The 19,700-nt window shown below is 47.9% G+C and overlaps 1 protein-coding gene across 1 annotated transcript in view; it reads left to right on the plus strand.

Annotated features, from left to right (window-relative positions):
• Positions 1-12,045, plus strand: part of LOC137095189 (CREB-regulated transcription coactivator 1-like) — a 308,991-nt gene extending 296,946 nt beyond the window's left edge. Inside the window, exons 13-14 of the mRNA XM_067461564.1 lie at positions 9,197-9,377; positions 10,645-12,045. Coding sequence (XP_067317665.1) covers positions 9,197-9,377; positions 10,645-10,856 — 393 coding nt within the window. The 3' untranslated portion in view covers positions 10,857-12,045. The remainder of the gene's footprint in view (positions 1-9,196; positions 9,378-10,644) is intronic.
• The last annotated feature ends 7,655 nt before the right edge of the window (positions 12,046-19,700 follow it).

Consider the following 19,700-nt stretch of genomic DNA (forward strand, 5'->3'; position numbering starts at 1 on the left):
GTCACAGGAATTGAGCAAAGGTACTGCAAGTCCCATAATCCATGGTCCATCCCCGGCCAACCCACATAAGGATGTAAAGTGGGTCATAAGAAGTCTATGTACCAAGTTTGGTCCTAATCAGTCATTGGATGAGGTTAACAGCGGTCTCAGAAAGTGAGTGATGGTACTGCCAGTCCCATCATCCATGGTCCATCCTCTTCCAAATTGCAGTAGGATGTAGAGTGAGTGATGGAGGCTCTGTGTGCCAAGTTTGGTTTGTATAGGTAATTTTCTGACACAGCCCCTGCCTTTTCCTTTCCTCTCTTTATTATCTCGGAATCTTGGAAATAAGGCTGGCCAATCAGAGACCATATGCAAATTTCCTTCTCTCATGTCCCTGCTTTTCTCATTAACCCTCTTCTCCAACAGGGGGGCCTCTTGAGGCTGGCCAATCAGAGACTATATGCAAATAGCACCACAGTGGCAGCCAGTCAGAAAGCTAGAACATACACTTCTGCCACATACATACAAACACTCTTTTTTATTATATACTAGCTTGGGAACCCGGCGCTGCCCGGGCTATTTGAGAAAGGAATTGTATCAAGGTAGGTCTTTATCAGCTATTTATATGACTCGCAGTGGTCTCAGGAAGTTAGTGAAGGTACTGTGAGTCCCACTATCTGTGGTCCACCCTCCTCCAAACTGCTCCAGGATGGAGAGTGGGTCATGGGGGTTTTGTGTGCCAAGATTGGTCTTGATCGGTCATTAGATGAGTGTTGCAGAGGTCTTGGGAAGTGAGTGGAGGTTCTTGAAGTCCCATCATCCTAAGTCTGTACTCCCCCAAACCTCACCAGAATGTTGAGTTGTCCATGGGGGCTCTCTAGTCCAAGTTTGGTCTTTATTGGTTTTTGAATGAGTGTCGCTATGGTTTCAGGAAGTGAGTGAACGTACTGCAAGTCCCATCATCCATCGTCCATCCTTCAAACAGCACCGGAATGTAGGGTGGGTCAAGGGGGCTGTGTGTACCAAGTTTGGTCTTGATCAGTCATTAGATGAGGGTTGCAGTAATCTTGGGAAGGAAGTGGAGGTACTTGAAGTCCCATCATCCATGGTCTGTCCTCCTCCAAACTGCACCAGGGTGTAGAGTGGGTCATTGGGGCTCCGTGTGTCAAGTTTTGTCTTGATTAGTCATTGGCGAGGGTCTCAGTGGTCTCAGAAAGTGAGTGAGGTTACTGCAAGTCCCATCATCCATCTCCAATTTTTTCCAAATGACACCAGGACGTAAAGTGGGTCATGAGAGGTTTATGTGCCAAGATTGGTCTTGATCAGTCATTGAATGAGGTTTGCAGAGGCCTCAGAATGTGAGTGAATGTACAGGAAGTCACATCATCCATCGTCCGTCCACCTCCAAAACTGCAGCAGGATGTAGAGTGGGTCATGGGGGCTCTGTGTGCCAAGTTTGGTCTTGATCGGACATTAGATGAGGGTTGCAGCAGTTTTGGGAAGTGAAAGAAGTTACTTCAAGTCCCATTATCCATGGTCCATCCTCAGAACATCTGCACCAGTATGTAGAGAGGCTCATGGAGGCCCATTGGATAAGGGTCATAGTGGTCTTGGGAAATGAGTGAAAGTACTTCAAGTCCCATCATCCATGGGCCATCCTCCTCCAAACTGTAATAGGATGTATCATGGGCCACAGGTGCTCTGTGTGCCAAGTTTGGTCTATATTGGTTTTTGTTGGGGGCCGCAGTCATCTGTGGGATCGAAAGTGTTGGAAAGTACTACAAGTCCTAGCATCCATTGTCCACCCTCCCCCAAGCCTCATGGGTGTGAATAGGGTTATGTGTGCCAAGTTTTGTCTTGTTCAGTAATTGTGGGTCGCAGCGGTTTCAGAAAGCGAGTTGAGGTACTTCAAGTCCCCTAATCCATGATCTGCCCTCCTCCAAACTGCAGTAGGATGTAGAATGGATCACTGGTGCTCTGTGTGCCAAGTTTGATCTTTATCGGTCTTTGTTGGGGGCCACAGTGTTTCGTGGAAACCAAACTGTGTGAAAGTACTACAAATCCCATAATCTGGTCCCCCAAACCGCACCAGGGCGAGGTTGTGGAGGTTATGTGTGCTAAGTTTGCATCACCCGTGTTGGTCACAGTGGCTTGTGAAAGTGGCAGCCAATAAGAAAGTTGCCATGTACACTTCTGCCACATACATGACTTTTATTGTATACTAGCTTGGGGACCCGGCGTTGCCCGGGTTATTAGAGAAAGTGGGTAATGGCGGTTCTGTATGCCAAGTTTGGTCTTTATTGGTCTTTGGATAACGGCTGCATTATTTTCAGGAAGTGAGTGAAGGTACTTGAAGTCCCACCATCCATGGCCCATCCTCCTACAAACAGCAGCAGGATATAGAGTGGGTCATGGGGGCTCTGTGTGCCAAGTTTGGTCTTTATCAGTCATTAGATGAGGGTGGAAGTGGTGTCAGTAAGTGAGTGAAGGTACCGCAAGTCCCATCATCCAAAGTCCATCCTCTTTCAAACTGCAGCAGGATGTAGAGTGGATCATGGGGGCTCTGTGTGCCAAGTTTGGTCTTGATTGGTCATTAGAAGAGGGTTGTAGCAATCTTCGGAAGGGAGTGGAGGTACTGAAGTCCCATCATCCATGGTCTGTCCTCCTCCAAACTGTACCAGGATGTAGAGTGGGTCATTGGTGCTCCATGTGCCAAGTTTAGTCTTGATTAGTCATTGGCGAGGGTCTCAGTGGTCTCAGGAAGTGAGCAAAGGTACTGCAAGTCCCATCATCCATCTCCAAAGTTTTCCAAATAACAGCAGGACGTAAAGTGGGTCATGAGAGGTCTATGTGTCAAGTTTGGTCTTGATCCGTCATTGGATGAGGTTTGCAGAGGTCTCAGAAGGTGAGTGAAGGTACTGGAAGTTCCATCATCCATGGTCCACCCTTCTCCAAAACTGCAGCAGGATGTAGAGTAGGTCATGGGGGCTCTGTGTGCCAACTTTGGTCTTGATTGGTCATTAGAAGAGTTTTGCAGCAGCCTTGGGTAGTGGAGGTACTTGAAGTGCCATCATCCATGGTCTGTCATCCTCCAAACTGCTCCAGGATGTAGAGTGGGTCATTGTAGCTCCATGTGCCAAGTTTAGTCTTGATGAGTCATTGGCGAGGATCTCAGTGGTCTCAGGAAGTGAGTGAAGTGACTGCAATTCCCATCATCCATTGTCAAATTCTTCCAAACCGCACCAGGATGTAGAGTGGGTCATGCTGGGTCTCTGTGTAAATTGTGGTCCTGATCCATCATCGTTGGTAGTTGTAATGGTCTTAGGAAGGGAGTGCAGGTATTGCAAGTCCCATCGTCCATGGTGCATCCTCCTTCAAACTGCACCTGGATGTAGAATGCGTCATGGAGACTCAGTGTGCCAAGTTTGGTATTTATTGGTAATTGGATGATGGTTGCAGTGGTCTGAAGAATTGAGCAATGGTACTGCAAGTCCCATAATCCACGGTCCTTCCCCGGCCAAACCGCACCAGGACGTAAAGTGGATCATGAGAGGTCTATGTGCGAAGTTTGGTCCTGATCAGTCATTGGATAAGGTTAACAGCGGTCTCAGAATGTGAGTGGTGGTACTGCAAGCCCCATCATCCATCGTTCACACTCCTCCAAACTGCAGTAGGATGTAGAGTGGGTGATGGGGGCTCTGTGTGCCTATTTTGGTCTGTATTGGGAATGTTCTGACCCAGCCCCCTTTGGCCTTTCCTTTCCTCTCTTTGTCATCTCGGAATGTTGGATTTGAGGCTGGCCAATCAGAGACCATATGCAAATTTCCTTCTCATGTCCCCGTTTCTGCCATGAACTCTTTTCTCCACCAGGGGCTCCTCTTGAAGCTGGCCAATCAGAGACCATATGCAAATAGCACCACAGCGGCAGCCAATCAGAACGCTGCCACATACACTTCCGCCCTCCACACTTCCTCTGTCCTATACAAACAAACACTCTTCTTTATTATATACTAGCTTGGGGACCCGGCGTTGCCCGGGTTATTAGAGAAAGTGGGTAATGGCGGTTCTGTATGCCAAGTTTGGTCTTTATTGGTCTTTGGATAATGGCAGCATTATTTTTAGGAAGCGAGTGAAGGTACTTGAAGTCCCATCATCCATGGGCCATCCTCCTACAAACAGCAGCAGGATATAGAGTGGGTCATGGGGGCTCTGTGTGCCAAGTTTGGTCTTTATCAGTCATTAGATGAGGGTGGCAGTGGTGTCAGTAAGTGAGTGAAGGTATTGCAAGTCCCATCATCCAAAGTCCATCCCCTTTCAAATTGCAGCAGGATGTAGAGTGGATCATGGGGGCTCTGTGTGCCAAGTGTGGTCTTGATTGGTCATTAGAAGAGGGTTGCAGCAATCTTTGGAAGGGAGTGGAGGTACTTGAAGTCCCATCATCCATGGTCTGTCCTCCTCCAAACTGCACCAGGATGTAGAGTGGGTCATTGGTGCTCCATGTGCCAAGTTTAGTCTTGATTAGTCATTGGCGAGGGTCTCAGTGGTCTCAGGAAGTGAGCAAAGGTACTGCAAGTCCCATCATCCATCTCCAAAGTTTTCCAAATAACAGCAGGACGTAAAGTGGGTCATGAGAGGTCTATGTGTCAAGTTTGGTCTTGATCCGTCATTGGATGAGGTTTGCAGAGGTCTCAGAAGGTGAGTGAAGGTACTGGAAGTTCCATCATCCATGGTCCACCCTTCTCCAAAACTGCAGCAGGATGTAGAGTAGGTCATGGGGGCTCTGTGTGCCAACTTTGGTCTTGATTGGTCATTAGAAGAGTTTTGCAGCAGCCTTGGGTAGTGGAGGTACTTGAAGTGCCATCATCCATGGTCTGTCATCCTCCAAACTGCTCCAGGATGTAGAGTGGGTCATTGTAGCTCCATGTGCCAAGTTTAGTCTTGATGAGTCATTGGCGAGGATCTCAGTGGTCTCAGGAAGTGAGTGAAGTGACTGCAATTCCCATCATCCATTGTCAAATTCTTCCAAACCGCACCAGGATGTAAAGTGGGTCATGCTGGGTCTCTGTGTAAATTGTGGTCCTGATCCATCATCGTTGGTAGTTGTAATGGTCTTAGGAAGGGAGTGCAGGTATTGCAAGTCCCATCGTCCATGGTGCATCCTCCTTCAAACTGCACCTGGATGTAGAATGCGTCATGGAGACTCAGTGTGCCAAGTTTGGTATTTATTGGTAATTGGATGATGGTTGCAGTGGTCTGAAGAATTGAGCAATGGTACTGCAAGTCCCATAATCCACGGTCCTTCCCCGGCCAAACCGCACCAGGACGTAAAGTGGATCATGAGAGGTCTATGTGCGAAGTTTGGTCCTGATCAGTCATTGGATAAGGTTAACAGCGGTCTCAGAATGTGAGTGGTGGTACTGCAAGCCCCATCATCCATCGTTCATACTCCTCCAAACTGCAGTAGGATGTAGAGTGGGTGATGGGGGCTCTGTGTGCCTATTTTGGTCTGTATTGGGAATGTTCTGACCCAGCCCCCTTTGGCCTTTCCTTTCCTCTCTTTTTCATCTCGGAATGTTGGATTTGAGGCTGGCCAATCACAGACCATATGCAAATTTCCTTCTGTCATGTACCCTCTTCTCCACCAGGGGCTCCTATTGAAGCTGCCCAATCAGAGACCATATGCAAATAGCACCACAGCGGCAGCCAATCAGAACGCTGGCACATACACCGCCCTCCACAATTCCTCTGTCCTATACAAACAAACACTCTTCTTTATTATATATATAGACTAGCTTGACTTTTATTATATACTTATACTTATATACTCCTAGTGCCACCATCCATCACCGAATTCTTCCAAACCACACTAGGATGTACAGTGGGTCATGCGGGCTCTCAGTGTGATTTGTGGTCCAGATCCATCATTGTTGGCAGTTGTATTGGTCTTAGGAAGGGAGTGCAGGTATTGCAAGTCCCACCGTCCATGGTGCATCCTCCTCCAAACTGCACCAGGATGTAGAGTGCATCATGGAGACTCAGTGTGCCAAGTTTGGTCTTTATTGGTAATTGGATGAGAGTAGCAGTGGCCTCAGTAATTGAGCAAATGTACTGCATGTCCCATAATCCATGGTCCATCCCCAGCCAAACCACAGCAGGGCATAAAGTGGGCCATGAGAGGTTTATGTGCCAAGTCATTGGATGAAGGTTAAAGCCGTCTCAGAAAGTGAGTGATGGTACTGCAAGTCCCATCATCCATGGTCCATCCTCCTCCAAAATGCAGTAGGATTTAGAGTGGGTCTTGTGAGCTCTGTGTGCCAAGTTTGGTCTGTATTGGTAATTTTCTGACCCAGCCCCTGGCCTTTTCCTTTCCTCTCTTTGTCATCTTGGAATCTTGGAATTGAGGCTGGCCAATCAGAAACCATATGCAAATAGCACCACAGTGGCTGCCAATCTGAAAGCTCCTGTTGAAGCTGGTCAATCAGAAACCATATGCAAATTTCCTTCTCTTATGTCCCCGCTTCTTTCATTGACCCTCTTCACCGCCAGGGACTCCTGTTGAGGCTAGCCAATCAGAAACCATATGCAAATTTATTTTCCCCTGTCAGCCACTTGAGGACGTTTGAGTTTTCAGGCTGTCCTATCAGAGACCATATGCAAATAGCACCACAGTGGCAGCCAATTAGAAAGCTGCCACAAACCCCTTCACCCTACATCCTCCTTCCTCTGTCTGTCCGCCGCATACAAACTTTTATTATATACTACCTTGGGGACCCGGCGCTGCCCGGGTTATTAGAGAAAGTGGTAATGGCAGTTATGTATGCCAAGTTTGGTCACTATTGGTCATTGGATGATGGTTGCATTGTTTTCAGGAAGTGAGTGAAGGTACTTGAAGTCCCATCATCCATGGTCTTTTCTCCTCAAAAGTGCACCAGGATGTAGAGTGGGTCATGGGGACTGTGTGCCAAGATTGGTCTTGATCAGTCATTGGCGAGGGTCTCAGTGGTCTCAGGAAGTGAGTGAAGTGACTGCAAGTCCTATCATCCATTGACAAATTCTTCCAAACTGCACCAGGATGTAAAGTTGGTCATACGGACTCTTTGTGTAAATTGTGGTCCTGATCCATCATTGTTGGAAGTTGTAATGGTCTTAGGAAGGGAGTGCAGGTATTGCAAGTCCCATCGTCCATGGTGCATCCTCCTCCAAACTGCACCAGGATGTAGAGTGCGTCATGGAGAATCAGTGTGCCAAGTTTGGTCTTGATCAGTAATTGGATGAGGGTTGCAGTGGTCTCAGGAATTGAGCAAAGGTACTGCAGGTACCATAATCCATGGTCCATCCTTGACCAAACCACACAAGGACATAAGGTGGGTCATGAGAGGTCTATGTGCCAAGTTTGGTCCTCATCAGTCATTGGATGAGGTTAACAGCAGTATCAGAATGTGAGTGATGGTACTGCAAGTCCCAACATCCATGGTTCATCCTCCTCCAAACTGCAGTAGGATGTAGAGTGGGTCATGGGGGCTCTGTTTGCCCAGTTTGGTCCGTATTGGTAGTTTTCTGACCCAGCCCCCTCAGGCCTTTTCCTTTCCTATCTTTGTCATCTCGGAATCTTGGAATTGAAGCTGGCCAATCAGAGACCATATGCAAATTTCCTTCTCTCATGTCTCCGTTTCTGTCATGAACCCTTTTCTCCACCAGGGGCTCCTGTAAAGCTGGCCAATCAGAGACCATATGCAAATAGCACCACAGCGGCAGCCAATCAGAATCTTGGAACTTTCAGGCTGGCCAATCAGAATGCTGGCACATACACCGCCACACCGCCACACTTTTGTCCTCCGCATACAAACTTTGACTTTTATTATATACACTATAGATAGATATAGATATAGATATAGATATAGATATAGATATAGATATAGATACCCAGCACTTTGTATATAGCTTGGAAGCGGACCAGCAGCCATAATATGGGGGTGGTCCGCTCCATGTATGGCGCTGTAGTCAGTAACCTGACTACCAATCTCTGGACTATTGGAAGTTCCCGAACTATCTTCAAAGGCAGCCCCACATAGAGCGCTTTGCAGTAGTCCAAACAGTATGTAATTAGGGCAGGACTACCATGACAAGTTCTGCGTCTTAAGGTATGGGCGCAGCTGACGTACAAGTTTTAATTGTGCAAAGGTGCTCCTGGTCACTGCCAACATCTTGCATGCCAGGTCGGTGGCAAGTCTAGGATCCCCGACTTTGAAACTGTATCTTCAGGGGGAGTGTGACCTTGTCTAACACAGCCTGTAACCCTAAACCCTGTTCTTCCTTACATCTGACCAGGAGTACCTCTGTCTTGTCTGGATTTAATTTCAACTTGCTAGCCTTCATCCAGTCCTTCACTGATGACAGGCACCTGTTAAGGATCAGGATGGCAACCTTAACATTAGGTGGAAAGAAGTAATAGAGTTGGGTGTCATCTGCATACACATCTTATGGCATTCCAAAACTCTGGATGAACTCTCCCAACCATTTCATGTAAATGCTAAGCAGGATGGGGGAACAGAATTGAGCCCTGAGGGACCCCACAGGCCACTGGCCAGGGAGTTGAACATAAATCCCCCATCACCACCATTTGAATACAGTCCTCCAAGAAGGACTGGAGCCACTGCAATAAGTCCCTTCTAATCCCATCCTGGAGAGTTGGCGCAGAAGTATATTATGATTGATGGTATCAAAATCCACTGAGATGTCCAGGAGAACCAACAGGGCCGCACTCCCCCTGTATAGCTCTCTTGGTAGATCATCAATCAAGGTGACCAGTGTTATTGTACTTCTTTAGGCAAGCCTGAAACCAGATTGAAATGGATCTAGATAATCGGTTTTATCCAAGAAACTTTAAAGTTGTAAGGCCAACACCTTTTTTAGAACCTTTCCAGAAAGGGCAATTTGATACTGGCCTACAGTTGTTGAGTTAGATCCAGTGCCAGTTTCTTCAAAAGGGGTCTTACTACTGCCTCCTTGAAAATATTTGACATTATGCCTTGAAATCTGCAAATCACATTGTCCATAGTCTACCCTCCCCTAAACCTCACCAGAATGTAGTCCACGCACAGGGCCAGTTTTCTTTCATGTTACTAACTGCTGGGAGGGAAAGGTGGGGATGGCCGGGTGCGGTGGTGGGCCTTTGGTTCCTTTATGTTCTTATCTCCAGGATTCCTTCCTCCAGCTCGCGCAATTCAACATGATTGAGAATGCCATCAGCTCCAACAGTCTCTATAGCCCCTGCTCCACCCTCAACTACTCCCAGGCCACCATGATGGGGTTCCCCAGCAGCCATGGCAGCCTCCAGAATGTCCCGCAGCTGAGCTATGCGAGCCACAGCAACATTCCCAATATCATTCTCACAGGTATGGCCAGGAAAGGGATGGGTAGGAAGCTCTCTGCTCATCTATCGTCTTCCTCCGAGATTGGCAAGTCGCAGGTTGAAATTGATCTTTCTGGAAGGAAGGAGAAATGGAGGCTGAGTGTAGCCCCATTGATTTCATTGGGAAGAAAGTATAGCTGTCTTCATCTGGAAGAGGAGCATCACAAGAAATGTTCTTAATGGCAAACAGAAACAAAAACCCACCACGTAACGGAATGGTAATCGGGAAGAGGTTGTCACAGGCTGCAGGGTGAAACCTATGTCAGCTCCATTGCATGAAAAAAGCTCAAATCATTCTGTATAGTAGACAGATCACTCTGTATGTAAGGTTTAATATCTCCCGGGCATTAACTATCGGGTTGTATTGAAAGACCTAGAATTCGAGGGAACACTTCTTGGGACATTTGTAGATCTTCCTTCAGGGCAGTTCTTTTCACTCAGGTGGGGGGGGGGGGGGTGAAAAGTCAGAAAAGCGCAGGTTGAATAGGAAATTGAAAGAGGTGTAGTATGCTCAATCGGGGCCGTTCACTGACCCTGAAAAGTGTCCACGGTTGAAGAAGTAGTCTTATTCTAACCAAGTCTGTCCTCTTCTGCCTTCCTTTCTCCCTACCTTCCTTCTGGTTTTTTTTTTTTAATTGATTCCTCCATTTACCCTCCGCCCTCTTCTTTTTTTTGAACCAATTCATCCACTCTTCTTGTTTTTCTCCAACCAATTCCCTTGTTTCTCCTCCCTCACTTCCCTCTGTTTTTTTTCCAACCAATATTCTATTTCTCCTTCCTTCCTTCCTTTTCTCCAACCAATTCCTTCCTTCCTCCCTCCCTCCCCACCCCTCCCCTTCCCTTCCCTTCTATTCTTATTTTTCTACAACCAATTCTCCTGTTTCTACTTCTTTCTTTCCGCCCTCCCTTCTTCCCTTCTGGTTTTCTCCATTTCCCCTTCCTTCCTTCCTTCCTTCCTTCCTTCCTTCCTTCCTTCCTTCCCTTTCTCCAACCAATTCCCCCATTTCTCCTTCCTTCTTTCCTCCCTCCCTCCCTCCATCCTTTCTGTTTGTCTCCAACCAATTTCCCTGTTTCCCTTTCCTCCCTCCCTCCCTTTTTTCCTTCCTTTTCTTAACCCAATTCTCATGTTTCACCTCCCTTCTTCCTCCTGCTTTTCTCCAACTTATTTCCCTATTCCCCCCCCCCCTCCTTTCATCCATCCTTCTTTCCTTCCTTCCTTTCTCTCTCTCTCAATCTCTCTCTATCTCCAGTGACGGGGGAGTCGCCCCCCAGCGTCTCAAAGGACCTGACCAGCTCCCTAGCTGGGGTTGGTGATGCCAGCTTCGATTCAGATTCCCAATTCCCTCTGGATGAACTCAAAATCGACCCTTTGACCCTGGATGGACTGCACATGCTCAATGATCCAAACATGGTCCTGGCCGACCCAGCCACAGAGGATACGTTCCGGATGGACCGGCTGTAGTGGACAGAGGACTGGTGGGCAGGAAGACAGGGGGTAGGGGGGAAAGGAAGAAGGATGTGGCAGTGTGGGATGAGGAATGAGAGCAAAAGAGAGGTCTCCAAGCCCCCTCTGAATGCATCCGAGAGGCTGCCTGGCCCCAGGAAACTGCCCGGAGCCTCCCCATTGTGTCTCTTTTCTACAGTGCTTGCCTGACACCGGCCAAATGCCCCTTTCCCCATGCCCCATTTGAGCCCTTGCACAGGCTTTGGCTGTCGAAAGAAGCTACTCCCCAAACTCCTCTCCTGCCCTTCCTGCTTTGTCACTAAAGCTTCTAGCGTTTGGTTTTGTTTTGCGGGGTTTTGGTTGTGTTGTTGTTTTGTTTGTTTGTTTTTAGCCATTGCACTAAAATGTTTGTGGTAGCCAGAAAAGTTGAGCTGCCTCCCCCCACTTTCATCCCATTGGAGATAAATGTTTGTTGGCTCGTTTTAAGAGATATCTTTGTGAAGCTACCGAACTGTTGGGTTCTGTTACAGAAAGGGGATGCCTTTTTGTTTGGGGGCCACTGTGTTATCTAAAGAAAAGTACAGTAGAACCGAAGGAGCCAGGAGCCAGTTAAACCCTTTTCCTTATTTCCCCTCCCCAATCTCTTTCCTTAATGAATGGCTGCCATTCTACCTCCCCATTCTACTTTGTTTTGCTCAGTACAACATAGGATTGGTAAAGATAAAGACGCTTCTTCTTTTCCCCCAAAAGAAAGCGAAGTAAGCCCTTCTTGCGAAACTAGCTATATTTGTTGCCTCAAAGGAACCCCCAGCATCACTTGTCTCCTCTTGCGGAAAGGACCCTTTCGAAATGCGCCGCTGCCTTGCTTTGCTTGGAGAAGATAGTGTACAAAAATGGTATTTCTTTCTTTAATTATTTAAGCTCTTTCTTGCATATGGCGTATTGGGTTGCTGTCCGGACAGGTAGCGAAATCAGTCGGGGATGTGTTCCAAGTTAATACGAGACAATTTATGGACAATCATTCTTCCTCCAAAAAGACACTATGCCCTTTGGATTTGATATCTCTCTGCTGTTGTTGTTCCTTTGATTCAACTAAGCGCGGTCCTCTCATATAGGAAACCTTATGTTTGCGCCTTGCTTTGACAGAATTAATCTCTGCACAAATGCCTCATACGATAAAGCGCCCATTTTCCCTTGTTTACTTGGAGATACTGTTCTTTGACTTGTGTGTTTGTGACCCTTGCCGATGGAAAGATAATAAGGAAAAGTACTGTTTTCTTTTAAATTCTATCCCACAGGCGCCAAGGAAAGGCTGTTTTCCCACCGGATGTAAATTGGGGCAGAAATCAGGTTATAGAGAAGATCCGTGACAACTTTGAAACCCCAAACAGGCAATGAGGAGTCGTATTTGATTTAGGGGGCATTCAGGTGTGTTATGAATCCCTTTTCGAGCGCATGTTGTTGGCAGTAACCGACTGGGCCTTAAAAATACCATTTGCTGGGAGATAAAAGTGTAGTTATAAGAAATACATACAAAAGTGACAAATAGGTACCATTAGAATTGTTATTGAAATAGTAATACTGTCACATTTGTTAATAGCATTCGAAATTGTTATATTTTCCTAGACATTTTGAGCATTGACACTTTTAACACAGATACCACAGATTTTAGCACAGATACCCATCAGAGGAACTGCTGCTTCCATGGTTTCATCCTTTCTTTCTCATCCGTCATACCTTTCCCCCCTTTCTGTCCTTCATTTTTCTTTCTCCACCTCTCTTTCTTCACCCTTTTTCCCTTCTTCCTTTCATTCCTTTCATTTCCTCTTCTTATAGCTTTCCCCCTTTCTTTTCTCTTTCTCCATTGTAGTCAACTGTGAGTTGCACATATGGTATTAATCCTGTGCTTGTGCAGTCAGCTTTGGAATCTTCTAGAATTTGATCAGATATTTTGAAGGCGGTAGCCCTGCCCACACTCCCCATCGAGGATATATATAGCCAGTGGGAGGAGCTACAGCTCAGTTCTTTCTATCCGCCGCCTTGAAGCAGCTTGAGAATATTTGCATACTTGACTAGCTTAGGATTGCTTTACTGTTTTGACTCGGATTGTCTAAGAGTGCTGCTACCATCGGGACACCTATACCAGTCTTGTTCGATCTGTCAGGCTTTTATGCCTCAAACGAGAAAAAAACTTCCTCCCCCTGCGGCTCTGGCTAAACCCCAATCTGGAACTTCTCTTTCTTTTGGGGAAAAGAAATTAGCATTAGTATTGCAGGAGCCCCAGGCATCAGTGTCGAAAAAGAATTAAAAAATCTAAGGCCCAGGATTGCCCAATTAGGCAGAAGGAGGCTACTGATCAACCTAGACCACTCCAAAAGTTGGGAACAGGCTCAGCCATGGCTACACAGCCTTCAGCGGCAGCGTCCCCTGTAGCATAAGAAAATAGTGGCTTCCCTCCATCTGGGGCAGAGACACAGCCACACTTCAGCCCCGAGGAGCAGCCTGCCTAGCCCACAGAAGCGCAGATCACAGCAAAGGCACAGAAGGGCTTAGTGATGTCATCAATGCCGAGGCTCTCAGCTCCAGACCTGCTTCTCCTCTTTGTATTGAAGATGCAGGAGGAGCTGATGAAGGCTTCCCCTCTCACTCCACCCCCACCATCGGGCCCCTTCCTTGTCCTGGTGTTGGAGTTACTGAGCTCTGCACGCCGCAGACGCATGTGCCCACCATCACACTGCTTGCAGCGCGGCCCAAGGAGGCGTCAATACTGCTCTATTTTGAGAAGCAACTCCTCCTCATCTTCATCATCATGCTCCACCTCTGCAGGTAGAGCATGGAGGCGTGCTTGGGCACTCTCCCTTGCACTTTCAGCATCTTGATACGATGGATTTCAAGTGGGGCCTGGAGGCTTCCTGCCACACCCTGGTTTTTGGCAAATGATCCCTCAGGGTCAACTCATTTATTTTGGACATCCAGGCCACCTTTCTGAAGCTTCCCAAGGAGGGGTTTTGCCGAACTTTGCCCCTGTCCCTCCTATGGAGGCTTCCTGCCACACCCTGGTTTTTGGCAAATGATCCCTCAGGGTCAACGCATTTATTTTGGACATCCGGGCCGCCTTTCTGCAGCTTCCCAAGGAGGGGTTTTGCTGAACTTTGCCCCTGTCCCTCCTATGGCTCATGGAGCTTCTTCCCTCTTCCAACTGCCATCACAACACAGGCGAATGCCATGTAGCCTCCTGGTCACACTCCTGCAGGGTTACAGCCATATGGGGCACAATTATGGTCCCCATCCACATAGATTGCCCCCCCCCCACACTAACCCGTGTAGTTTCCACAACCAGTTTCTTCTAACCATAAAGTGGTTGAAATTGAGGATTCTGATTCCTCAGACTCTGATTCCTCAGAGTCTTCACATGGGGCTAGAGATCTAGAGCCTGGGGTCCCTCAAACTGAAGACTTTAATACTTTTGTGGCTTTGATGGGTTGCATGGTAACAGCCCCTTGACCTTCTTGCTCCTAAGCCTCCTGCGTCTGTTGACGATCCCAAGAAGCTTCATTTTCTACTTTTTTAAAATTAATTTTTAATTTTACAAAGGTAATACACCGACCATATACAATGCAGACATATACATATACACATACATCGACAACCCACCACCCACTACAATTACTGCTCAATCACCCCCAGTGCTACCCACCTTGGCTTCTGTCATTGATTCCTGCAGAATTTATACATGTTTTGTTTAACCCTCTATACTTCTAGCTCAATAAATTCCTCTTGTTTTTATTTCTTGAAATCTGCCATCAAGTATGCTAAGGTCAGATTCCAGTTTCTTTCAAATATTTAATGATTTTCATATTTCAGATTGCTAGAAATCTTAGCCATCTGTGCATAATCTCACAGTTTATCCTTCCAATTTTTAATGCTCAATGTTTTCTCCCCTTTCCCATATTTGGCAATTGTAATGTGTGCAGACGCAAAACTGTACAGACAAATTTCTCACAATTTCTCTCATCGTGGATTGTGTCTGCGATATCGGAAAACAGGTCAGGAACTCCAATTCGACTGAGATGTCACTCCACTCATTTGGTGGCCACTTCGACAGCCTTTTTGGGAGGTGTCCCTCTAGATGCTGTTTGCCATGCTGCTACCTGATCTATGCTGCTGACCTTCGTTTCCTACTACAAGCTGGATGCCTCCTCCAAGAGGGATCCTATGTTTGGAAAAGCAATTCTGTTCTCTACGGTGGCATGACGCCCATCAGCCAAAGTTATTAGCTTGCTAGTCTAACATATGTGCAATTCACAGTTGACCATGATGGAGAAGTATGGATTGCTTTCTCTGAATGGTCACCTGTGAAGTCACACATCCCCACCCATCCTCCCCGCTGTTGTCATGCCTTGGTCCTTCTGGCTGCTTTGTGCAGCAGAAGAACTGTTTAAGATCTACTGGGGAGGCCCACTGGCCTCGCAAGCACGTCTGGTTGGGATGAGGGACAGGGCCTTCTCCACCCCTGCCAACTTTCGCAGGGGTGGAGGACCAACTAAGATGATCCGCCCCAGGAAACTGATAGATCCAGAAGGATTCCTGAGGAATCTTGGGACTCTTCCTGCCATGGAGCCTGGCGATCATGTTGACACTCTGGTCGATTGCTACAATAGTGAGATGGCCAGGGTGATAGACTTGATCGCTCCCAAACGCCCCCTCTCGTTGCGCAGAGATGCACCGTCTCCTTGGTTCACTGGGGAGCTGGCTGTGATGAAGCGCACGAGAAGGAAGCTAGAGTGCAAATGGAGGAAATCTCAGGATGTGTCTGACCAAGCTGAGGGTACGACCTCATTTAGGGCCTATTCCGCAGCTATACAGGTAGCCAAGGAGACCTTTACGACTGCCCGTATAGCGTCTGCTTCAAATAGATCTTTGGAGTTGTTCCGGGTCGTTGGGAACTTCTTCACCCCCCTGAGGTGGAGGAGTCCTTTGACGACCCAGAAACTCGGTGCTGCGAATTTGTGCAGCACTTTGCAGACAAAGTTGCTCAGATATGTCTTGAGCTGGACTCCAGTTTGATCGCAGTTCCAGGAGAGGTGACCGAGGCATCTGCTTGTCCAGTTTTATGGGATTCCTTCCGGCTTGTTCGTTCTGAGGATGTGGAGGTGGCCCTTGGGGCAGTGAGAGCTACTACATCGGCTCTCGGCCCTTGTCCGTCTTGGCTAATTAAATTGGCCAAGGATGGTCCAATTGATTGGTTTATGTTAATCATCAATACATCATTGGAGCAAGGAATTTTCCCATCAGGCTTAAAACAGGCAGTGGTCAAACCACTCCTGAAAAAGACTTACCTTGACTCCACGGTACTGAACAATTTCAGACCGATCTCCAACCTCCCTTTCTTGGGTAAGGTGCTGGAGCGGGTGGTTGCCTCCCAGCTCCAGGGCTTTTTAGATGACATCAATTACCTAGATCAGTCACAGTCTGGTTTCAGGCCTGGTCATGGTACCGAGACAGTCTTGGTCACCTAGGTGGATGACCTCCGTAGAGAGCTGGACAGGGGAAGTGTGACTCTGTTGGTTCTCTTGGACATCTCAGTGGCTTTCGATACCATCGAGCATGGTATCCTTCTGGGACGACTCTCTGGGATGCGTCTCGGGGGCACGGTTATGTCGTGGCTCCAGTCCTTCCTGGAGGGTCGATCCCAGATGGTGAAGCTGGGAGACACCTGCTCAGACCCCTGGCCGTTGACCTGTGGGGTCCCGCAAGGCTCTATTCTGTCACCTATGCTTTTTAACATCTACATGAAACCGCTGGGAGAGGTCATCCGGAGTTTTGGAGCTAGGTGCCACCTCTATGCAGATGACACACAGCTCTACTACTCCTTTCCACCTAATTCCAAGGAGGCCACTCGGGTGCTGGACGAGTGCCTGGCTCCTGTGTCTATCTGGATGAGGAGGAACAAGCTGAAGATCAATCCCGACAAGACAGAGGTCCTCCTGGTCGATCGTAAACCTGACCGGGGTATAGGGTGGCAACTTGTGCTGGACGGTGTTACACTCCCCCTGAAGTCACAGGTCCACAGTTTGGGAGTCCTTTTGGATTCATTGCTTACACTTGAGGCTCAGGCGCCGGCGGTGTCTGGAGGGCTTTCGCACAACTGAGACTTGTGCGCCAACTGCGACCGTACCTCGCGAAGGCGGATCTGGCCGGAGTGGTCCATGCCTTGGTCACCTCCAGATTAGACTACTGCAATGCGCTCTACGTGGGGCTGCCCTTGAAGACGGCTTGGAAGTTCCAACTGGTCCAACGAGCAGCACCCAGGATGCTAACTGGGGCCCCTTACAGAGAGAGGTCAATCCTCCTGTTCAAGGAGCTCCACTGGCTGCCGTTTATTTTCCGAGCCCAATTTAAGGTGCAGGTGCTTACCTACAAAGCCCTGAACGGTTTGGGACCAGCCTACCTACGAACCCACACGTTCACTTCGGTCATCTGGAGAGGCTCTGCTCGCTATCCCACCGGCGTCACAAGCGCGCTTGGTGGGGACGCAGGACAGGGCGTTTTCCGTGGTGGCCCCCCACTCTGGAACACCCTCCCCAAAGACCTTAGACAGGCCCCTACATTGGCTGTCTTCAGAAAGAACCTGAAAACCTGGCTTTTCCGATGCGCCTTCCCAGATTAGGAAATCTCCGCTAACAAGTCCCATAAGCACTTTACCAGAACCAATGATTACTGCACATCGCACATTGCACTTGCCCTAGAAGCCTTATATACACCTCCTGTCACATCAGCACTTTTTAATTCTTGTACCCATTACTCTGGCCTGGCCCAGTTTTATTGTGTTTTAGTGTATTGTGCCTGTTGTTCACTTTGCTTTATTCTGTTTTAATTGTTTGATTTGCTTAGATTGTATTGTTATGTTGTGTGTTGAGGCCTCGGCCTGTGTAAGCCGCATCGAATCCTTCGGGAGATGCTAGCGGGGTACAAATAAAGTTTAATAATAATAATAATAATAATAATAATAATAATAATAAATTACCTAGATCAGTCACAGTCTGGCTTCAGACCTGGCCATGGCACTGAGATGGCTTTGGTTGCCTTGGTGGATGATCTCCGTAGGGAGCTGGACAGGGGGAGTATGACCCTGTTGGTTCTCTTGGACATCTCAGTGGCTTTCGATACCATCAATCATGGTACCCTTCTGGGACGACTCTCCGGGATGGGCTTTGGAGTTACGGCTTTGTCGTGGCTCCGGTCCTTCCTGGAGGGTCGATTCCAGATGGTGAAACTGGGAGACGACTGCTCAAACCCCTGACCTTTCACCTGTGGAGTCCCGCAAGGCTCCATTCTGTCTCCCATGCTTTTTAACATCTACATGAAACTGCTGGGAGAGGTCATCCGGAGTTTTGGAGTTAGGTGCCATCTCTATGCAGATGACACACAACTCTACTACTCTTTTCCAACGAATTCCAAGGAAGCCCCTCGAGTGCTAGACGAGTGCCTGACCGCTGTGGCTGTCTGTATGAGGATGAACAAGCTAAAGATTAATCCCGACAAGACAGAGGTCCTCTTGGTCGATCGTAATCCTGGACCGGGGTATAGGATGGCAACCTGTGCTGGACGGGGTTGCATTCCCCCTGAAATCACAGGTCCACAGTTTGGGGGTCCTCCTGGATTCTTCACTTATGTTTGAGGCGCAAGCGTTAGTGGTGGCTGGGAGGGCCTTTGCACAATTGAGACTTGTGCGCCAACTGCGACCATACCTCGGGAAGGCGGATCTGGCCAAGGTGGTCCACTCCTGGCCAAGGTGCTCCACTCCTGGCCAAGGTGGTCCACGCCTAGACTGGATTATTGCAATGCACTTTACGTGGGGCTCACCTTGAAAACGGCCTGGAAATTTCAGATGATCCAATGGGCGGTAGCCAGGTTGTTAACTGGGGCTCCTTACAGGGAGTAGTCAACCCTCCTGTTCAAGGAGCTCCACTTGCTGCCATTCATTTACCGGACCCAATTCAAGGTGCAGGTTCTTACCTACAAAGCCCTGAATGGTTTGGGACCCGTCTACCTGCGTAGACGAACCACATGATCTCTTCATTCATCTGGAGAGGCCCTGTTCTTGATCCCGCCAGCATCGCAGGCGCGATTGGTGGGGACGAGAGAGAGGGCCTTTTCGGTGGTGGCCCCTCGACTCTGGAACTCACTCCCTAAGGACATCAGGCAGGCCCCAACCCTGACAGTCTTCAGGAGGAGCTTGAAGATGTGGTTGTTCCAGTGTGCCTTCCCGGAATAATGATCCCATAGCACTTTGTCCCTCTAATGCACTTTATATTTTTTAGGCCTGCTCATATGTCTTTCCACAAACGCCACTATCACCTTTTCGTCCATGTTTCAGCACTATTTCCAATTTTAATTTTACATTTGGCCTTCCCACAGTTTTAATTGTATGTTGTCTTATTGATAATGTTATATGTCTATTTCCTATGTTTTTATCTTAATTGCTTGTATTGTTGTGATTATTGCTTGTATTGTTGTGTTCGGGCTCAGCCTCATGTAAGCCGCACAAAGTCCCTTGGGGAGATGGTAGCAGGGTACAAATAAAGTGTTGTTATTATTATTATTATTCTCGGTAGTAACCCCCCCCCCCCCTTGTGGAATTCCCTCCCTAGCAAGATTAGATTGGTGTCCTCCCTCCTTTCCTTTAGGAAAAAATCTAAAATTGCAGTTTTAGAACCAGGCTTTGGGCGAGTGAGCACAGCAGCACCAGAAACTTTGAACTGGACCATACGACTGTTATGATCATTGGAAACAGCTTTGTGATGTAATTGGAAACGGCTATGTGATGTGGTGTGACTATTTAATTAATATTATTTTTAA

Source organism: Anolis sagrei, chromosome Y (assembly GCF_037176765.1).
Source record: "Anolis sagrei isolate rAnoSag1 chromosome Y, rAnoSag1.mat, whole genome shotgun sequence".
NCBI classification, from domain to species: Eukaryota; Metazoa; Chordata; class Lepidosauria; order Squamata; family Dactyloidae; genus Anolis; species Anolis sagrei.